Source organism: Asparagus officinalis, chromosome 8, assembly GCF_001876935.1.
Source record: "Asparagus officinalis chromosome 8, Aspof.V1, whole genome shotgun sequence".
Taxonomy (NCBI): Eukaryota; Viridiplantae; Streptophyta; class Magnoliopsida; order Asparagales; family Asparagaceae; genus Asparagus; species Asparagus officinalis.
Genome location: NC_033801.1, coordinates 4,702,832 through 4,725,449, shown reverse-complemented (window position 1 = coordinate 4,725,449; position 22,618 = coordinate 4,702,832). Strand labels below are relative to the sequence as shown.

Here is a 22,618-nt window from a genome sequence, read left to right as displayed (position 1 = left end):
TAATGAGATAGTATAGTGAAATTTAATTTGAAAAGCTATTTTCACTTGCAAAGTGTGCCCTCTTTTTATTTTTGGAAGCTTATTGGTCATCTTCTTTTGTATCCTAATCTTATATTACTTTTAACATGATTAATTAATGTAGATTGATTTAGAAGCTGAATGGTCATTTTTCAACTTATATCATTATTCGATTTTAACAGACATTATACAGAATCACGTTGGTATTAGTATCCATATCCATAATTAGTAAGAAAAAAATGTAATAAATAATATATCCATTGCCCTTGCAAGACAAAATTATCAGATTGATATATTTTGTTGAACCTTAGTGACGCATTAGTCTATTTTCTTACTCCGGCGTCAATTTGATATATACGTAGGCTATGACGACAAATTTAGCTTGTATTTTTGCAGGAGCCAAAATTCTGGCCAAATTGAGTTACATGATCCTCACGCGCGACCCACATGGCTGCCAACGTGATGGTAATTTGGAATTTGGATCAATTAAATTGTTAAAAGATATTTTTTTTCTAACATTAGGGCTCAAATTTAGGGTCCAAATTGGAAAGTTTTGGTTCTTCCTCCTAGCATTAAATTGGCTATGACAAACGAAATTGAAGTTAGATTATATATCCTCAAGCTCTTCCTCAAGGTCAAGCTCAAATATGAGCATGGAAGAAGCAAACTAATGACTAAATGGGATAAAAAGCCCTAATTTACGTAAATCAACCACATTATGGCCAAATCAAGATTTTGAATCCATTAAATAACATTATGCACAAGAAAAATTTCTACAATTTTTGGAAGATTAATCCCCTCCCTCACATGAATAGAGAAAAAGAAGAAGATAGAGACTTTCTTTTGGGGGTGGGGAGTGGGGGTGGGGGTTGAGTTTTTTTTTTACTTTTTTTCTTTCAGTATTATCCTGCCATGTAAGCCCACTTAAACCATATTTAGCTTCATATGAGGAATCAAGTGACTCAATTTGATTGGAATTTTGACTCCAGCCAAAATATAAGTTAATTTGTCGCTATAGCCTACATAATATATCAAATTGTTGCCGGAGTAAGAACATGCACCAATGTATTACTGATGCTCACCAAAATATACCAAATCCATTATTTTGCCGGTCAGTCATTTATTAGGAGGCAAAAGTCTCATAGCATCAGAAACGTAATAATAGACCCAAATCCGAAGAGATCTCTACGGATCCAAATGCGGTCGAACGCGGATCCATAGTTTCCTAACCCGATCCAACAGTAAAATGTACAACGTCCTCACTGGGACGTTGGCGGCTTATAGAAACAAAGCAGCCTGATCTCTGCTAACGTGCGCCTCCGCCATCAAAATCTCTCTCTCTCTGCTCTCACCTCTTTGGCCCTTAAACCTCCAGAAGAGCCAGCGTCTTCTAACGACTCCCAAACCCTTCACATTAAATAATAATAAAACATTTATTATTAAACAGAGTTGCAGATAATTCGAAGCCATTTAACTACTCAGTCAAATGTCCTCAGGTCGATCTCGCTCCATTTCAAATCTCTCTCTCGATTAAAGCCCTAATATTTCCCTAATCCCTAACCATAATCAAATTCAACCAACAGTTCTCAGGCTAATGGCGTCGATGACCACCGCTTCGTTGCGGTGCCCCTCGCAGTCTTTGAGTCTTAAACGGATCCAGCGCTTGCCATCTCCCGCATCATTTCGCAGATCGTTTGTCGTCGCCGCTTCGGATTTCGCGAATGAGAACCGAGAGTGAGTCTCCTTACAGAAGGCTTTATCGAAAATTGATTTTTTTTTCTGTTTATTTTAGTGTAATTTTTGTGTGAATGCTTAGGTTCGTTATTGTTGGTGGAGGGAATTCCGCGGGGTATGCGGCTAGGACTTTCGTCGAGCACGGGATGGCCGATGGTAGGCTCTGTATGGTTACCAAGGAGGTACCTTTTTGCTGATTTTTGAAAATATGTTTTTATTCGATGGGCTACAAATGTAACGGATTGGTGTATCTTGAGTGCTAAATCTTAATGAAACTGGCTCGTTTGGGGTATTTTATTGCGTATATTTTTGGATCATTAGTTTCACTAGGACTAAAATTGTGTTGGATGATGCAGTGGATATGATCATGTTGCTGAGATACTTCATACATGTAGATGTTCGTGGCTAGTTATCGAAATATTGATTTCTGTGTCTTAGAAGTTTATTTTCTAACACATATCTGTGACACAATCGCTAGCTGGGGATCTTTGCCTCCTTTTTACTTGTTTTTATCACGTGTGTACCTGTGTGCAAGTTTTTAGCTGTATACCAATCGATCTGATTATAGCCTTATTTTTCTAAAGAAATTAGACTGCTGAATATTCTACTGTGAAGATTAGTATAACTCATAGAGTTGTCTATTGCGACGGATTCTGTTATATATTTTGAACTACCCAACTTTGCTTTCTTTTAAGCCTAAAAGGTTCTAGTCTATAACAATTAAGAGTATATATAAATGTTCTTTTAATATATTTTTTTCTTTTGGATGTAACATGTTTTACCTTTGCAGCCTGTTGCACCGTATGAGAGACCAGCGCTAACGAAAGGCTATTTGTTTCCTCCAGATAAGAAACCTGCACGTCTACCGGTAAGGTCCGGTTAATTTTTATACTTCTTTTTGCTATGTGAAGTGTTTGCAGAGTATGACCGGGTGGCTGGTCAATTTGATGAAGTTAGAGTAGTATCGCAAATTCGTGTTATACACATCTCATAGTTACTTCTAAAGTAGCATCGTCAAAGTTTCATTTTCTGACTTTTATTTGTGAATGGCTGTCATTCTTTGATCATCTATCTTGGTTGCATATTGATTTGAAATTAGTGTTAAGTAACATTGAAAATATAAAGCACACATGTTCTACTTTGTACTTACCAAAGTTCTTAAGTTGATATAGCTGATAGGAGAAGTTTCATGTTTGGTTATGAGATATCCTGAATTCTGAATCATATGGGGAGACTGCCAATAGCAAAGTAAGAAAGGAAATTTCCAAAAAGGGGGAAAAACCAGTAAGAAACTCCACATAGGTAATTTGGAATGTTCAAGCTATAATTTTTGCTTTAAGTGATGAGTATGCACTTTCTATTTTGTTTCATGAAAGGGGTTAATCAATCAATGTCTTATGGCTCTTTTCCCTTATTCTTAATTGTTTTTAACTGATGTTTCAGGGATTTCATACATGTGTCGGTTCTGGTGGGGAAAGGCAAACCCCAGAATGGTACACGGAGCAAGGCATAGAGGTGTGCAGATCTTGGCATGATTTTGTCATCTCTTTTATCACATTATAGCATGCATGCTACATACATAAATGAGTGCAAATCTTCCTAAGAAACATGCAAGGATGAACCTGCTACAAGCCTACAACAGTGAGGACATCAGGAACATACAACATGGCTTATCCTTACGAAAATGGAAATAATAGTATACTTTCACTAATTAAACTATATTTCTATAACTATTCCGATCATTTGATAACAATACATCTTATGATATTTTGGGCAAACTTAGTTTTTCTTATATAAACGTTATACTCTCACATATTTCTGTGGCAACACAAAGGTTCTAGATCTGGGCTCTCTCTCTTTCTGTAGAGTAGCATAGTATTCAACATCCATTTATCTGCTTATGTCTCAAAGCTTGTTTGTAACTAGAAGGCTTAGCTTGATTTTCTTTTTGGTTGGGGCTTTCTCTTATGTCTTTCAAGTCACACCCATACACATGCGAGCATGCAAACACACACAAAAAAGCATGCAGATCAGTGGTATCAATGTAGACATGCTTGCATGTTTGCATTTGTGCAAGCAAATTAATTAAATGTTTGAACATTCTTTATAGCTATGGTTTTATCCTACTGCCACGACTTTTCTCTTAGATATCCAAACTTATTGATAATTAAACTTGGCTTTGAAGGTTTTATATCAAGATCCAGTAGTAGGCCTTGATACTGAAGCACAAACCCTGACTACATCATCAGGGAAACTTCTCAAGTATGGATCTCTTATAATCTCTACAGGATGCGAATCTGCAAGGTACTTCAACTTTGATTATGTGAATCTAAAATGTTTGATATCTTTACTTTTTTGCTTGACCTTATATTTCTTATGTTTATATTGAGGCAAGTGATTTCTAGTTGAACTCCCCTACTGAAATATTATTATAGTATAAATTCACAAGAAATTAAGAAGGGGAAAAACAAAAATGTAGGAAGTCAACAAAAAACTAAACAAGGAAACTTTATATTGCAGGAAGTATCTATTTCCAATGTCATTGACCATATCAGTCATCATTGTCCAGTTCTCATATCAAATCAAAATTTTGTTGGGAACATAGTGGATCCCTAAAGATAGTCAAATTGATGGCCATATTTCAACCAGCATTATCCCTTTAATTTGGTTGCTATTTTTGGCTGTGGAGACTATAAGAAGAAAGGAACTTGCTATGTCTTGCAAGTCCAAATGATTAGTATGAACAACATACTTTGAACTCTTTGGAATTCTCCTTTAATGGGATAGAGTCTAAAGAAGAAGGAAAATGTCAGATTTTCCATGGTGGTCAAACAGTCTAGAAGGAAGGTGGGAGGGGGGGGGTGTAGAAGTGATAGATTTTCCATGATGAGTTATATTCATACTTGAGGCACACATCAAGCTCAAGAAGTCAGCATTCATGTTATTTATTATCAATGATTTAAGTGAAGTTTGTGTAGAGAGCCTTTGCATTCAACAAAGTTACCGCTGTACATATCAGATTTGCTTTATCACTTCCAAACATCATATAGTGCAGACTAGACACATTATTTTTATAAGAGGCTAGTTGAGACATGATAACATTACCTTAATGTTTAATGAGTCTAGTTCCAACTTTGGTCAGGACTCTGATTCAATATCATTATGCATTCACACTAAATGTACACTAGTTATGTTAATTTATACTCAAGCATCATGACAATTGACTTCCAATTTTTTATACTCTTTTATGTTGGTAAACTTTTGGTAAACACAATGGGAAATTTGCTAATTGGCATGCTATTCTTTTTCTTTTTTTATTTTTCTAAACAGAGGAATTCTCTTTATCTGGTACACTAATTACATGTTGATTCTACTTCAGATTTCCGGAAAAGATTGGAGGAAACTTGCCTGGAGTCCATTATATACGTGATGTGGCTGATGCTGATTCACTGATCTCTTCATTGGTATTTATTGCTGCTTCTCTTTTCATTATTTGGAGTTACTAATTTCTGAACAGAAATTTGAAAAACTTTTGTCTATGGCTTGTCTCTGGACCATTATATTTCTCTGGACAATTATGTTTGTCTGCATGCAAGTGTATTCTATTCGTAATTTGGGAAGTTGCATATACGATCTATGATACTTCGATAGTTCTTTTTCCCCAACATGAAGAAACTGTGGTGCATATGTAGACATGACTTCGCCTTAATGTTCAGACGAACTACACTTAACGAGAGTCTGATAACTCACCATTAACCACATACTACAACCTCATTCAACAAGTTCGTCTGATGTTGATGCCTTCTGGATCTTTACTATCATGTAGAAAGATGGAGTCTCGTTGGCCTTGAAGGCACATAAGCTTGTATGTCGAGAAATAGAAGTACAATCATTTGTGTGCGATATCTAGTCACCTTAGCAAATATTGTCTGATCAATATACTCGGTTTTCTACAAAATTTGGGTTCCACGTTTTGTCAAAAGCTTTTTTCTTGCATCTCTAGTTACCTTGGAAACGAATTGGAAGTTTGCATAGAGCTAGAGTGCCAACACGTGGCTAGTTTTTGGTCATGGGATCTCTTTAACTAAAAATTTTGCTCCACTTTGAATCATCTTCTGGTGAAAGAGGCTTAGATGATATGATATTGATGTATATGATTGGTGGATTGTCTTTGATAGAGGTATTGTTTAGATGTTTCAGACTTAGATTTAAATTAGTTTCATTCGTATGAAATCGTGAATGGATGCTTTCCGTACTCCTCGATACATCTTTTATCTAGTCTAGTTTTGTTTTGTGGTGTGGAAATTGATTTTGATTCCGACATTAACATGGTGGCATGCTTCTTTTTCTACCCATACTCTCTTTTAAAATTTGCAGTTTATATATTAATATTGTTTTTATAACTGGACTGTTATCTTGTAGGAGAAAGCCAAAAAGGTTGTTGTGATTGGTGGGGGTTATATTGGCATGGAAGTTGCTGCTGCAACCATTGGATGGAATCTTGATACCACTGTAAGAATACTTTAATATTTGGTTATAAATATGTCTGCATAGCTAGGGAAAACTTTATCATTTAACATGTAAGCTATAGGGATTGACATATTCTGTTCTGTGTACCTTGAAACTATCTGTACTTTTACAAACTAATGACGCTTAATTGGTGGTGCTTTGGCGTTCTTGGGGATTTCAGTTACAAATAGTTTGACAACATAGTATTTTGATTCTGAAAAGTTTGTTATAGCTGTTTCCTGGTATTTTTAGTAAAAGAGTTCCTTGACAGATTATATTTCCAGAGGATCATCTGATGACAAGGTTATTCACTCCTTCGCTCGCTCGGAGATATGAAGATCTTTATTCTGAAACTGGCATCAAAATATTAAAGGTGACTTTAATTTTGACTTTACTTCTTTACAATATATTTTCGAACCTGTAATCACTAGTGTTATGTCATTATATGTATCTTTCTTTTTTATCAGGGGGCTCGCATTGACAAGCTAGCAGCAGGTTCTGATGGAAGAGTTGCCACTGTTATCCTTGGAAATGGGTCCACACTTGAAGCAGATACAGTATGTTTTTTATCAATAACTTTTTCCTTATGATATTTATCCTTGAGCAATGTTTTGTATCAATATTTTTTTTGCTATGATATTTATCCTTGAGCATTCCTTATTTTCTCACTTGTGATCACTTAATCATTTAGTAGCTGTGACTGTCAGTGCTGTTCATCATTGTTATGACAGGGATTCTTGTCATGTGGTTTAGGGACAATACCTTGATGTGATTACTGAGTTAGAGGGCTGCTCGCATAGATCACAACCTTTCCTAGAAGTCATTATAGAATAGGTAACTCACTGTATCGGTCATATCTTTTTAATAAGGATACAGTTATTGTCTCCGATCACATTCTACTTGCATAGGCTGTTTTGTATCAATTTTTTCCCCTATGATATTTATCCTTGAGCATTCCTTATTTTCTCACTTGTGATCACTTAATCATTTAGTAGCTGTGACTGTCAGTGCTGTTCATCCTTGTTATGATAGGGATTCTTGTCATTTGGTTTAGGGACAATGCCTTGATGTGATTACTGAGTTAGAGGTCTGCTTGCATAGGTCACAACCTTTCGTGGAAGTCATTATAGAATAGGTAATTCACTGTATCGGTCTAGCAGCAGGTTCTGATGGAAGAGTTGCCACTGTTATCCTTGGAAATGGGTCCACACTTGAAGCAGATACAGTATGTTTTTTATCAATAACTTTTTCCTTATGATATTTATCCTTGAGCAATGTTTTGTATCAATATTTTTTTTGCTATGATATTTATCCTTGAGCATTCCTTATTTTCTCACTTGTGATCACTTAATCATTTAGTAGCTGTGACTGTCAGTGCTGTTCATCCTTGTTATGATAGGGATTCTTGTCATTTGGTTTAGGGACAATGCCTTGATGTGATTACTGAGTTAGAGGTCTGCTTGCATAGGTCACAACCTTTCGTGGAAGTCATTATAGAATAGGTAATTCACTGTATCGGTCATATCTTTTTAATAAGGATTAAGTTCTTGTCTCCGATCACATTATACTTGTGTTTTCTTTCTTGGTAGTCTCAAAAGTAGAAAGGTGGAGAGAACCTCTTGAATTTAAGATTTAACACCTAAAAAGGAAAGGAAAAAAAGGACACAGAGTGCAATTTTTTGATAAAACATTGACGGACAAGAAATTAATTTGTTAATTTTTTTAGCTGGTTCATTTTAGAATAGCTAGTCTTGCATCTCAGACTACCTTGAATGAAAGATCACTTCACACTATGTTTCCGAGTTAAGAAGTATGAAATCAATTGCTGATTTCTTTACAAAACATAAATGCAGGTCATTGTTGGAATTGGAGCAAAGCCAGCAGTTGGTCCCTTTGAGGCTGTTGGGTTGAATAAAACTGTGGGAGGAATTGAGGTCAGTCTTCAAGACTGTTATTCCGTCATAATTAATCCTTTTCAAATACCCTTTTTCGCCTTTGTGTTTGTATTAATCTCATTTATGGGATTGCTTTAACATGAATTTTGATGTAAAGTGAATATTATCCTGATAATAATTTTAAAGCAGAAGTAAGAGCGGATATTTATTGTCACACAGTTCACCTTTGGAATTTGGGTTGATGTAAGCCATTATGTTGAGAGCGGGACATTGATGCAGTAAAGGGTATTCTCATAATGAGGGAATTCAGTTTATATTTTTAAGCTGATGTACTTCCATTGCTTTTACGTGAGACCGCCTGATGGAACAGAATCAGAAAAGAATAAAATACTGATAAATGGAATATAACTGTATAAATCACTTGCGTGGAGCCATAGATTTGTCAGCTGGTTGTTAAGTCCATATGATGCTAAACTCTCAGCCTGTTTTATTGGCATCCAACTGCACCAAACTGGAATGTTGGTCTATATCCAACTACTGTACGGTCTAAACAAATTGACCGTAACTCTGTTTTTGAACTTAAATGCATAGTACGACATGGTTGACTTCATAGATGGCTATCTGCTTGTCATCAATCTGAAAGATCTTCGTCTCATCTTTTTTGCTGTCCTCCACATTCATTGACATTTTGGCGTCGCCTCATAAGCACGACTGAGGGCAATATAAGGTTACCGTTCCTGTTTGTCGTTGTTATCATTTGTATATTATGGTCTGTTGAGTTTTCTCTTCATTTCTATGGGTGTGTTCGACCATTTATGGTGGAGCAATATGCTACTCTGATAACATTATAATTTAACCAAATGTGTTTGATTAGATGGAGGGAAAACTACAAATAAGAGTAGCATATTTGGTCTGAATTTCTCAAGATGCTAGTAACAAATCTTAAATTCGTAGACATTCAACATATTTGTTGTGAAGGAGACCAGCAGTTTAGCCTCTAATGCAAAATACTCAAGTTAACATGAATTTTGTAAATTTGGTCAGCTATACATAGGCAGGATTCTAGCTACAAAGGCTCTTGGTTATAGTTAGAGATAATTGCCTTAGTCAAATTGACATACATGAATGTTGCTCCTTGCAAGGGTTAATGAAATAATGTACTTATGGTTTTGAAAAAATTGTCACTTGCACTAGTGTTTAGAATCATATTGGCATCTAACCATCATTTTTTATGTTTGATTAATATCTTTCCCAGGTTGATAGCCTTTTCCGTACTAGTGTTCCAGGTGTTTTTGCTATTGGAGATGTAGCAGCCTTTCCCTTGAAGGTAATCAGTCTACATTCTTGTATTTTGTTTAAAATGTTTTCGTATTCCCATGTGAATAGCGAGATTGTGATTATATTTTCTGTTAGATGTATGATCGGATTGCACGGGTAGAACATGTAGATCATGCTCGAAAATCAGCTCAACACTGTGTTAAGGCACTTCTAACAGCCCAAACTCACCCGTAAGTCAATTGGCCTTTGTTTACTTCATTAATTTTGTGTAAGATCTTGATATGTACTTATTGTTACTCTTATGATTCCTCCCACTTGCTCCAGTTATGATTACCTGCCATATTTCTACTCAAGGGTCTTCGAATATGAGGGAAGCAAAAGGAAAGTTTGGTGGCAATTCTTTGGAGATAATGGTAACATGATTGAAATCATTCAAATGAAAGTTCACTTCAAATACAACTTGTTCTCTATTTCTTTGGTTTTTTTTCCCTTTCGTCTGGAGCTAGTTTATCATGGCTATTTTTCTACTTTATGCAGTTGGCGATACTATTGAAGTTGGAAATTTTGATCCAAAAATTGCAACGTTCTGGATAGATAATGGTAATTGCTTTCAAATCCTTAAGCTATTTTGTCATGTTTCGCAGTTTTACTGATTCACTAATTTCCTAACCATGCAGATAGTAGATTAAAAGGCATTTTCCTTGAGAGTGGAAGTCCAGAGGTATTATCTACCTCCTTTGTTGGTATAATATTTCTTATTTCCTTGTGATAGGGCAGATAGATATTTCAGAGAAATTATTTTTGTAAAAAAGGTTAAGCACTTATGTAAGCTATGTATGCTATGAGCACTAGTGTATGTTGACGGAGTCAAAGCTTGCACAATGCAACTTTTCACTTCTGTAGGTGAAAATAGTAGACCACGTACCGGTATGCTGTTTTTTCTAGCATACAATGATTTTACAGTTTATCTGAATTCTAGGTCTGAAAAATTGTGTTTTATCGAGAATTTAGCTTGATCCGATTAGGTTGTTTCAATGCTACCGATCTTTTGACAAGCAGTTTGTCTTCTGGCCACCCCCTGAAAAATCGAGGCCTCAAGTCCTAATACGTCATTATACCTCATTACCATGCCTCCAATTTGGTGTCATGAGAAACTTCCAGTCTTGCACTTTCTTAGACCTTGAACTAGTTTTAAGTGTTCTCTTCTCATGCTTTCAGGAATTTGGTCTCCTTCCTCGGCTTGCCAGGTTGCAGCCAATAGTGGACAAAGAAAAGCTTAAGAGTGCATCTTCTGTTGAAGCTGCATTAGAAATTGTGACGAACTCCCTCCAGGTTGCCCTCTGAGCTCATTGCAGGATATAATGTACCTCGCCGCCTCATCTCAAAAATCCATGCAACAGTATCCTACGATTTTTCACCCCTCTTTCTTGCATTAGTGCTACCGTTCCTTCTCCATCGTGTTTAATCACGGTTACAGTGTTTTCTTGATAATAAATCACAGTTCGGGTTAATCCTATTCGTTCCGTTTTGGAGACCAAGCTATTGTTGCTTCTGTACAAACTCGTAGATTTTATTTGTAGAACTTAATGGTCGTTGCCTGGTTTTACATGTCAAGCGAGAGAATAATGATTTTTGATATGAACGCTAGAAAGATATATACATGTACTCAAAACAAGTGAAATAATGTGATTAACGTTCAGTAAGTTCTATTTTGAACACTTCTTATTTTCTTTGTTTTTGTGATGAGTTCTTACTGTTGAAATCTTGTTTGGATTTTAACACTCGAGGAAGCTGACCATGATCTTCTAATTGGCCTTATGATCCTTTTGCTTTTATTTAGAAGAACAATGAGGGTAGACGTACCCACCATAACGATTTGTATGGCTCGTTCCTGTTGGGCCTGAGCTTAATTATCAATATGCTTCAAAATCACCAGTGAAATACAATCAGACTCTGCATGCCACTATTTTTAAATAGGTTTGCCTTGTAGCACCAAAATATTATGCAAACTATAGGTGCATTTTGTATAATTTCACCTGTTTTCTTATTGTCACTTTTCCATTATAATCCCACCGGCACAGCTGAAATTTCCTGAATTTGTTTGGATGAATTTGTGAAGGGACAATTTTTGAAAACAGACCCCTTTGCAAATTTATTCCCAAAAAAGACTTGTTTCCACTTTATTTTTAAAAAACGACCTAGTTTTAGCCACAGTACTGAAACTGGGTCGGTTTTTGGGAAAAATGTTCTCAAACTTCACGGGAGTTGAACTCCCGTGAAGTTTTATTTTGAAAAAAACTTCACGGGAGTTCGACTCCCGTGAAGTTTAAGAACATTTTTCGCAAAAAACGACCCAGTTTCAGCCTCAGGGCTAAAACTGGATCATTTTTTGCGAATGTTTTCAAAATAGGTCTTTTTTGAGAATTTTTTTACAAAAAGGTCTGTTTTAAAATTTTGCCCATTTGTGAAGGGTTCTAGTGGGGGACAGCGTGAGATCACAACTTGGGGACCAATAGATTTTGAGGCCTGCTGGAATTTGCTAGGAGCCGAAGTCCTGGCCTAACATTTCACTTTCATACGCTTTAATTTTTTACCAAATAGCTATTGAGATTACTTGCCCTTGGGTTCAAGATAACTCCCAAAAAAAAAAGGAAAAAGGCACCAACTTGGAAACGTTAAGTCTTTTTTTTTTCCCGACGGGTCAAGTCGCACTGAGGCAAGCGTCATGCTTTTCATAAAAAGAACTGGTTGTAAATGAAGGCGAAACTGCAACACAAGTCATCTAAAAACTAATATGAAAATTCTCATACAGATGACAATCACATAACATTTATTTAGAAAAACTAATTTGACTTTCCTTTTTAAAGATCATAAACCGATCATTTTTAATAGGAATATATAACTGATGATAATTTGTTAAATTATATATTGAAGATAGAAACTTTATAAGTAAAAGTTAGTAGCTCTACGTCACGTGATAATAAATCGCAATGAGTTGTGAGATTTTCAAATTAATACTAATGTAAAACAAATAAGAGAATGAAATGGAGATAGAAGAACTTCAACAGAATTCCCTCGGCTAGAGAAAACCTTTGTTGAAATCAACAAAGAAGAAAAATTAGCAATTTAAAGAGTTTTTTAATCATTACTTTTAGCAAACCGACTATCCTAAATTGAGTCCTAATATGTGTAAGTGTAAACCAGCCTCCTTGTCGCTAATCACATATGAGGGGCAAAGTTTTTCAGATTTAAGTCATTGGTTGTTCACATGGGAAGCCTCTTCATACGAGCAATAGGTGTGTTTAGCAACTCATTGAAAATGAATTAAGATTGGCCTTGAATCTGATTTTAAATAGAAAGGATTAGCGGCGCAGCTTGTTGTCCGCTTGTCATCATCACACGTGTAATATATATATAATATTTCAAAATTTTTATATAAAAGAAAAAGAAAATAGAATCAATTTAATTTTGAACTAGGTTCTCTTGATCTACAACTAAACCAGATTAAATCCCAAAAAATAAACTAAAACAAATTGGAGTATTTCTTGCTCAAATTTTGCCTTTTTAACTTGTTCGGGTGCAAAGATGGTCTAGTTTGAGAGAGCCAACGAAAATATTCAGTCGTGGAAACTACTATGCAATAATCAAATTGACAGGTACCGCAACACAAGAATTCCTCAATCATTTATCAAATGCTTCCAAAAAAAAGAAAAAAGAAATCATCAAATGCTCTGGTCGGCGTGGCAGAACAAAATACAGTAGGTCAGTACCAAATCCCGCCTGTTCGCTGTTCCACACCAAACAAATGATCTTACACACATCCCATCAGGAGATTGGAAAAAAAAAAAAAGTCTTTGGCTATGAAACTCGTGGGCGGCCGTCCAATCTCTCAACGGTTCATCTCCAAACCCTCGGAGAGAACGAATCCATCTCCTTGCGATTTTCCTTCCAATTTCTGGTGTGAACCCTAATCTCTCTATTATTTCTTTAATTTATCGTCTATTCTCGATCTATTTGAACTTCTGAGCTGAAATTTCGGTGAAAGAGGAAAATAAATTTGAGGTAATTTAGGATTTGTGTTGCTTAGTTTAAACAGATCTGGGATATTTCGTTGTATTTGTTGTGGATCTGATAGAATATTGTTAGATTTAAGGTTTTAAGTGATGATTTTGTGCAAATTCGTTGATTTTTTTTAGTTGAAATATCTTCTTGACCTGATTTAGATCTGCTGAAGGTGTATTGATGTAGTAATTTGATTTTTTTAGTTGAAATATCTTCTTGACCTGATTTAGATCTGCTGAAGGTGTATTGATGTAGTAATTTGATTATGGAGGTCCCTTCTTGACCTGATTTAGATCTGCTGAAGGTGTATTGATGTAGTAATTTGATTATGGAGGTCCTTGATGAAGTTTCTTCTTGAATTAAAAGGATAATAGAAGGATGAACAATATATTATATATATTGATTTAGGTTAGCTAGGTATTTATTTTGTGCTGATGGTCTAGGTATTCATCAAGGATGAACGGCATATGATAGATCGCTAACCATTTTGTATGTTTACTAAAGTTGATTCTTATGGTTGATCTATTTGTTTGAATTTATGATTTAGATCTTTTTTGATTCTTGGGATTCTTGAGGTATTTAGTTAAAGGAATAATCTTGAGGTTGATTTTGGATGATGTTAATTGACTGCGCTTATACTATATCAAAAGGTTTTAGATAGAATTTCATATTTGTTTCATTTCTAGTATATCTAACAATTTGTTGTGTATTATGCTGATTCTTAAGGTTGATCTATTTGTTTGAATTTATGATTTAGGTCTAGTTTTGGAGTTTTGGAATTCTTGTGGGTATTTAATTAAATGAATCATCTTTAGTTTGATTTTAGAGAATCTTAACTGACTCTATTTATATAGATTTATGTAGTTGTTTAGTAAGAGACTAAAATATGTATATCTATCTATAAGATTTCGATGTTCATGCAATACACATGTATTAAGCTTACTGATTTTGGAAGTGCTTGATGATTCTTTTTTTGCTTGTTGTTTTTCTTTTCCAATTTTGTGCATATGGAATGATAGTAAGACTGTGATATGTTAGAACCTTTTACCTAAATATTGTCTTTATATTTATATTGTTTGGTTATGTTTAGTAATTGTTTGTGGTGATACATGATATGCTATCACCAGAAACACGCATAATACTAGGTAAAAATGCTCGAGTCTATCATGATCTCAATAACCCACTCCATGTGTGAAATAATGCGGGGAGCTAAAAAAACATGTGAGACTTTCAAACTTTGTAAGTTTAAGATATGTCTGTCCTGTAATCATGCGTATCAAAAAAATTCATTGATAGATTTATAGATTTTAGCCTTTTACTTGTGTAATATTTTATGAATTAAGTTGGTTAACAAATTGTAAAAATTAAACTATAGGTTCTCCATTTAACTAAATTTCCACATGAAATCCAAGACTCTGAAAACAGATCTAGATCGTACTTTCGAACAAATATGCCAACCTCAAGAATCAACGTTAATATACATAACAAATTGGTAGATATAGTAGAAATAAAACAAATATGAAAACTTGATTCCCTTTTATCTAAATATTATTTTTATATATTTTTATGCTTGCTAATTGTTTCTGGTGATAGACGGCTAATCACGCAACTGTGATTTGCATTCTCCACTCTTTTCATCATTGTCTTTGTTATTAGATTGATTTTGTGTAAAGATTGGTGTTGATTTGGTATGTAATGATATGAACTGGTCATTGGTTATTTGAATAATTGTCATCTTTAACCCTTGCGCCTGCGCACATCTGTGCACATATGCTTTCGCATATACATGCCTATCACACATGCACATATGCCGACACATTTCAAAAGCTTTCACAAGGATGCTTGTTGTACTTTGATGACATCTTAGTCTAGATTACAATCCAGCGGGCTTAATTCTAACTCCATTGTATAGTCGCACTTTACATTTCCATAAAACATGTTCATCTTTATACTTAAGCTACCTAACAAATTGTGTCAAGGACTGTGAGATAAAATTGTATGGAGTTTGATGGAGTCGCGATAAAGATTTCCCATAATTTGACTCAAATATAAACTCAGATATAAACAATAATTAACGTTTGCAAGGTTTGAGGAGACATGAATTCAAATTATGAGGAAGGAATTTAATTGCATCTTTTTTCTTTGGTTTCCAATTCTTTAACGAATCTGCTATACCTCTCCATGCAAGCGGTGCTTGAAGTTAAAGATATATAGACTTTTCATTGAAGTATTGCATAAAGTATTTTTTTTCCTCCCAAACAGTTGAATCAAAATGAGCCGACCTCATGATGCACAACGGACCTCTTTGCCATTTGGAAATCCCTTCCGTATGATTCTGCCTAGGGGGTCTTCTGTCACCAAAGCTTCTTTCCCTACTTACATCCTTTGAGCAAACCTTGAATGTAAACTTAAGGAAGCTCAAGCCTGCAAATACGTCAGATGTTCTCAGCTTATCATGGATGAGGCATGCCATGTCTTTATTGTCTGAGATGCATATTAATATCAACACTTTGACAACTGCTCTTCAGTTCCCTGTTTCTGACTGGGATGAGAAATGGATGGACGTGTATCTAAACGACAGTGTGAAGCTGCTCGACATCTGCAATGCATTAACCTCCGAGCTCTCACGATTGGAGCAATGTCAGCTCTTGCTTAAATACTCTTTGCACATTTTGGACTCGACTGGCTCTTCTCCTACATCTGAAGACCTCAAGCGAGTCCATTCATCACTTCACAACTGGATGGAGAAGATTCATTCCAGGAGTCCAAAGCTGGAGAGCAGCTCTTCCATCTTGCAAGAGCTTACTGCGACACTTCAGTTGGTTAAAGTCAAGAAATCGGCCAAAGGCAAGGTTCTGATGAGAGCCTTGTATGGTGTAAAGGTTGTGTCTATATTTGTTTGTAGTGTGTTCACAGCAGCCTTATCAGGTTGCTCAAAGCCACTGACAGATTTGCATATTTCTGGGGATTTCTTGTGGGCTGAGGCTTTTGGTGATCTGCAAGCTTCCGTTAATGGAGAAATCAGATATCTTTTAAAACTAGGGAAGTGTGGAGTACTGAAAGAGCTTGAGGCAGTTTCTGCACGTGCTGTGAAGTTGCACGACTTGAGCATTGGCCTCGATCAAAGGAAGAAAGATAAGCCAAGTACTGACGCTGACAAGGATACTAATACCGAGGAAGTGGAGAGATGGAAGGATTCGACTTCAGATTTGGCCAAAAGTGCTGAAACCTTTGCTTGTGAGCTCGACCTCCTCTCCAAGCAAGTTGAGGAGTTTTTTCATCTCGTTCTGGGTGGTCGAAATGTGTTGCTTTGTAGCCTTACCACCTCCAATGTACAGGGTAAGGGGAAAGCAGATAAAGTCAGGTAAATCGTGTTGCATCTATGTAAGGTTTATAGCGTGTTTAGAGCGGTCTTTGTTTGTTCTACCTGTGATGTTTGTTGCGTGGGTATTAGGAAATCTAAGGTTGGTTGTGCCCCCGTGTTTGCTCTATCACTTGTACGTATATCTTCGTAATTTTAGGAGTGATGTTATATCTATGGTTATCGTACGTATCATGTGTTTGTTGGTAATTTGCTGTGTGATGTTTGTACTGTCACCGGCGTCAAAATGCTCACCTTAAGACACCCAGGATGATGGATATGATGAGCTTGATATATCAAACTATATACGCTACAAACTTAAATTTATCAACTATGAGGCGTATACGCTGCCTCTGTGGACAACATCATAGAAAGCCCTTTGAGCCTAGCATAGGAAGGAAAGCTTTGTTGTTGCGGCTTTGTGATTAATGCTAATGGGCATTTTCTTAGAAAACAAAACGGTGGGAAGCTTTGTTTTCTTATCCCTCTAAGTACCTTATGTTTGCCCTGCATTGAAGGATGAGTGTTTTTACATAATATAGTTAGAGAAATAAGGTTGATCTCATATAGGAAAGAGATTAATGGGTGTCCTATGTTAAGGAGGGGATTTTCCTCCTTGACACCTATGCGGCACAATCCCCACCGTCCTACCGAGGATGGTGGGGATTGTGCCACATAGCCGTCAATGAGGGAAATCCCCTCCTTAACAAGGATACCCATTAATCTCTATAGGAAGGAGAGACTAATGGAAAGAGATTAAACTGCTCCGTTATGGCTTCGTTCATTTGAACTTTTGTTAACACGATTCATCTCAGTGGTAACTATTATCGACATTATTACCCGTAGACATTATTGCTGTTGTTACCGTTACCAGCACGGTCGTAGTTGCTTCTGATTTTGCTTCTTGGTACTTTCATCACAAGTCAACTTTATCTTGTTCGCTTTGTGATTCAACTCCCTTCCCCAGCCGCCTTACCCTGTCTTTGATTCTTTAATAACATTATAAACACATTTTTGAACTTTAGACCTAGTCAAGCAACTTATCTTCAACGTTTTCATATTATTACAAGACCTTTATTATTGAATGGCAACGTCCGTAATGATTTAGAGAGAATTGAAACTAGGTTGCCAGTAACGTCCATAGTGACTCTGTTTTAAACTTTTACACCAAACATGGAACTGGGCTTTAGTAATTAATGTATTTCACAAATCTAGAATCCCTTATCGACTAAATGCAAATTGAGATTTGATCACCCTCTCAAATATCGTTATTGTTAACTGTCATTGTTGCGCGTGCAAAGATACACATGCAACCGACATTAAAAATTTTAATTATCCTAATTTTTATTTAAAAAGAGTCATTTTAATGTCCTTCCTATTAGTTCTAAGATTTTTTATGATATTTATTTATATAATATGTGATGTTTTATCTTAGATAATTCAAAATTGGTTAAGATGTGTTTAGATTGGAATATATCTAAATTCTATTTGTTGTTCTTGTTGTTTTTATTTACATGGGAAATAACTTTTATCATTTCTAAAGCTCTATTATAAGCTTTAGAAAGTTTTAGAACTAAATAAAAAGGAAATAAGAATATTTTGTAAACTGACCAATTTTTCATCATGTATTTAGTGAGATGGAAGGTCATTTTCCCATATTCATGAAAATTTTCCTGTTCTCACTGAGTTTTTAGCATATGAGTATAGATACTGTGATTTCAACGATCAAGAAACTCGACTCGTCATCACCATTATATTCAATTTATTGATGACACAGAGAAGCTCTATTATTCCATTCAAGCAACACTAAATCAAGCGGTACATAAAAATGAAGGCCCAATGGATTCACGCTAGTTAGGTGCTGACATTGATCTCCGTCTTCCTCCTCCTCGGAAAAATCCTAGTTCGCAGGTGATTCTTCATCACCACCGTAAGCTCCAAAGTCTCCGATAAATCCACCTCATCCCCCTCCACCGCCTTCCACTCGAACTCCCTCACCAAATTCGCCACGAAATACTCCAAATGCAGCATCGCGAGCCCGAGCCCAGGGCAAATCCTCCTCCCTACTCCAAACGGCATCATCATTATCTCCCTACTCCCCGTTATATCCACGTCCTCTGCCTCCCCGCCGGCTAGGAATCTCTCTGGCCTGAACTCCGTCGGATCCGACCAGATTTTCTCGTCCATTCCCAAATCCGCCGCCATAACGTTCACCGACGCATCTTTGGGCACGACATATCCTCCGACCTCAATATCCTCCGTCGCCATGTGCGGTAGCACGAAGTGCCTCGGCGGCCCCGGCGGGTGCCTTCGTAGTCCTTCCAATACCACCGCCTTCAGATACGGCATCCCTTGCAGATCCTCCTCCTCCACCTTCTCTTTCGCCCCCACTACATTCTCGATCTCTTCGGCGAGCCTACCTTGAATCTTCGGATTCTTCACGAGCTCTGCCATCGTCCACTCTAGCGCTGTCGTGGTCGTGTCAGTACCCACAGTCAAGAACTCAGAACAGAGGCTGACAATCTCCCCTTTGGTGAGCTGCCTCCCTCCGTCATCGGGGATCGAAAGCTCGAGGAGAGAACCGACATACGAGCAGACGCTCCCCCCTCGTGCTCTGATAAGCGGGATAAAGATGGACTTTAAACTTACCTAAACGTACGAAAGTTAGACTGAGTCAGGTATTGTTGTTGTTAATGCTAGCGCTTCAGCGTTCAAGAAACTCGACTCGCTCTGTTATTGCCATTAAGTAAACACTAGGAACACTACAAATCAAAGCGGTAACGTGTCGTGGAGTGAAACACACAGTGTCCTCGACTAATCCAGAGGGCGCATTACTGTTTCTCCATCTCCTTCGGCCGCGCCTTAGCCGCGGCACCAGGTCTTGCCGCGCCGCCATGCATTGCTCGATGACGTGTATATTGTTCTTCTATGTCGTCTTGAGTGGTGTTTGAATGTCTGTAAGCATTTTTTGATGTCTACAATCATCTTTACGCGGTTTTTTTTTTTTGAATTTCTAGAAAAAAGGTTGGGGGTGCAGCTGCTGAGATGATGTTTGTGGAGATGGTTTCTAAGACCATCTCCAACCGGCCTCTATATCTCCAAAATCTCCAAATTTGGAGAGTGGAACCTCTCCAACCACTCTCCAAATTTGGAGATCCCCAAATTTGACCCTCCAAATTTGGTGGGTGAGGAGAAAAAATGGAGTGTCTCTCCATAATACTATTCATGGTTTATTAATTACAATTTTGTCATTTTTAACTATTTGATTTCTTAAAAATTACCACTTTGCCATCCTTCTTAGTAATTTAAATAAGATGTTTAATTTCAAATAAATATAGTTAAAAAATTATTAATCTAATATTTGAAATCATTATATATTTGGAAAGGGCTCGTTGAGATCTTTAAAATGAAACTAAGATTAATTTATTTAAGTATTATTATAAATTAAATAAATAAGTATCAGACATGAAATTTTAAATACGGGGATCTATTTAACTTGCTCCATAAGAAAATACAAGCATAAATTATAATATTTAAAATACAAGCATATGTTGTATTGCAGTATTAATATATTAAGTTCATTTTAAAGCTCTCATCGACACCTTTATAATGTTATAATTTTTTTCCAAATAAATTATTAACAATAAAATTATTAACGTAAACTATATCCAACATTATTTAATTTATATGGCTTTTTTGATAAAAAAATAAAAATAAAAATATTTGGAGAGTGTGGGTTGGAGCAACCCTCCAAATTTCACCCTCCAAATTGGAATATTCCTAGAATATTCCAATTTGGAGGGTGAAATTTGGAGGGTATGGTTGGAGATGTCCTAAGCTTATAAAGACATAGGAAATTCTTTAAATTCGTTTTTTTAGAACTGATTTTAAAGGTTAATTTTACATGGGAAGATCCAGTGGGATACAGAGAATATCACAACATGCTATATAAGATTCAGTGTGATACAGAGCATATCAGTATTCCAGGTATGAATGATAATGAAAAACTTTCACAATCCTTCTATGTGCTTCTTTATGTGTAGGACAGCAGCATGCATGCATGTGGTTCTAACATCATTTGTACTAGAATCGATGCTTTAAGTTTACTTTAAACTACAAACCAATATTTATCATTCATACACACTCTCTCTCTCTCTCTCTGAAACCCTCTGGGCAGAATCGATCGATATATCATAGAAAGCCCTTCGAGCATAGCTAGCATATGAAGAGACGAAATCTGTTATGATGGCCTTGTGATTAATACCATTGGGTACCTTCTCAGAAAACAAAGCAACGGGAAGCTTTGTTATTTTATCCCTCTATTTAGCTTGACTAATTAGTTAGAGAAGGCAGGTTGATCTCACATCGGAGAACAGTGTTAATTAAGTAACTTGCAAGGGAGAAAAAAAAAGACAACGCTAGCTTCTGCTATTATTATCAGTTGTTCGTCTAACTGCTATTTAATCAATTTGTTTTTTTTTTTTGTTTTTTTGAACTTTGGTTAACATGATCCATCTCCATGGTAACTATTATCGACAATGTTACTCGTAGACATCGTCGTTGTTGTCATCGTCATAGTTTCGGTGCTTCATTTATTTATCTTGTTTCCTGGTGATTCAACGCCATTCGCCAACCGCCTTACCGTCTTTGATTCTTTAATGTAATACTGTGAACATATTATTGATCGTAAGAAACGAATCAATCGGCTTATCTTCAACGTTTTCATAGTCCAACACAGCATTCAACGCCGACCTACATTATCGAAGGACAAAGTCCGCAGTATGCTTAATCTTCATGCTTCTCCTTTTATCCAATATAAGTTTTATTCACAGTGTAATTCAGAGTTACTACACAGTGTGATTGGATCTCTACGAAACTTCGACGTTAATTCAGAGAGAATTGCAACTAGGCTGCCACTTATGTATTGTACTCAACCAAGAATTATTTCACGGAGATCTTCTCCACAATGATTCTGCTTTAAACTTACACTAAACGTACGAAATTAGACTGTAGTAAGGTATTTGTTGTTGTTAATGCTAGCGCTTCAGCGTTCAAGAAACTCGACTCGTTCTCTGTTATTCCATTTAAGTAAACACTAGGCGAAACACTAACAAATCAAAGCGGTACGTACGTGGAGATGAACACACAGTGGTCTCACGCTACCAGAGGGCTGCATTAATTGTTCTCCATCTTCCTTCCCTTCCTCGGAACAATCCTAGCTCGCAAGTGATTCTTCATCACCATCGTGAGCTCAAACGTCTCCGATAAATCCACCTCCTCCCCCTCCACCGCCTTCCACTCGAACTCCCTCACCAAATTCGCCACGAAATACTCCAAATGCAGCATCGCGAGCCCGAGCCCGGGGCAAATCCTCCTCCCTACTCCAAACGGCATCATCATTATCTCCCTACTCCCCGTTATATCCACGTCCTCTGCCTCCCCGTCGGTCAGGAATCTCTCCGGCCTGAACTCCGTCGGATCCGACCAAACTTTCTCGTCCATCCCCAAATCCGCCACCATAACGTTCACCGACGCATCTTTAGGCACCACGTATCCTCCGACCTCAATATCCTCCGTCGCTATGTGGGGTAACACGAAGTGCCCTGGCGGGTGCCTTCGGAGTCCTTCCAACACCACCGCCTTCAGATACGGCATCCCCCGCAGATCCTCTTCCTTCACCTTCTCTTTTGTTACGCTCTCTATCTCTTCGGCGAGCCTACCTTGAATCTCCGGATTCTTCACGAGCTCCGCCATCGCCCAC

General features: G+C 36.8%; 3 protein-coding genes and 1 pseudogene across 4 annotated transcripts; 2 read left to right on the top strand and 2 right to left on the bottom strand.

The window, feature by feature from the left end:
• LOC109819654 (monodehydroascorbate reductase 5, mitochondrial) lies at positions 1,304-11,155 on the top strand. 2 transcript variants are annotated; one of them, XM_020385457.1, is made up of 18 exons: positions 1,304-1,514; positions 1,602-1,752; positions 1,835-1,934; positions 2,543-2,620; positions 3,196-3,267; positions 3,938-4,056; positions 5,132-5,216; positions 6,175-6,264; positions 6,533-6,634; positions 6,729-6,756; positions 7,425-7,486; positions 8,115-8,195; positions 9,412-9,483; positions 9,570-9,664; positions 9,759-9,847; positions 9,972-10,034; positions 10,112-10,155; positions 10,653-11,155. In XM_020385457.1, exons 1-18 carry the CDS (start codon positions 1,505-1,507, stop codon positions 10,776-10,778), a joined length of 1,467 nt encoding a protein of 488 aa, XP_020241046.1. In that variant the 5' UTR covers positions 1,304-1,504; the 3' UTR covers positions 10,779-11,155. The 2 variants fall into 2 exon arrangements, with proteins under 2 accessions (XP_020241046.1, XP_020241045.1); XM_020385456.1 differs by lacking the exon at positions 7,425-7,486 and having other exon boundaries at positions 1,306-1,514; positions 6,729-6,818.
• On the top strand, positions 15,759-17,045 carry LOC109819642 (UPF0496 protein 4-like). Its single transcript, XM_020385429.1, is given in 2 exon segments — positions 15,759-15,845; positions 15,847-17,045. Coding segments are annotated over 2 exon segments (1,095 nt in total). The 5' UTR covers positions 15,759-15,768; the 3' UTR covers positions 16,865-17,045.
• On the bottom strand, positions 18,712-19,753 carry LOC109820721 (cytochrome P450 89A2-like). The gene is made up of 2 exons (XM_020386918.1): positions 19,661-19,753; positions 18,712-19,506 (listed from the first exon to the last, which is right to left on the bottom strand). Exons 1-2 carry the CDS (start codon positions 19,751-19,753, stop codon positions 18,712-18,714), a joined length of 888 nt encoding a protein of 295 aa, XP_020242507.1.
• The window catches only part of LOC109820720, a 2,906-nt pseudogene continuing 2,195 nt past the window's right edge, over positions 21,908-22,618 (bottom strand).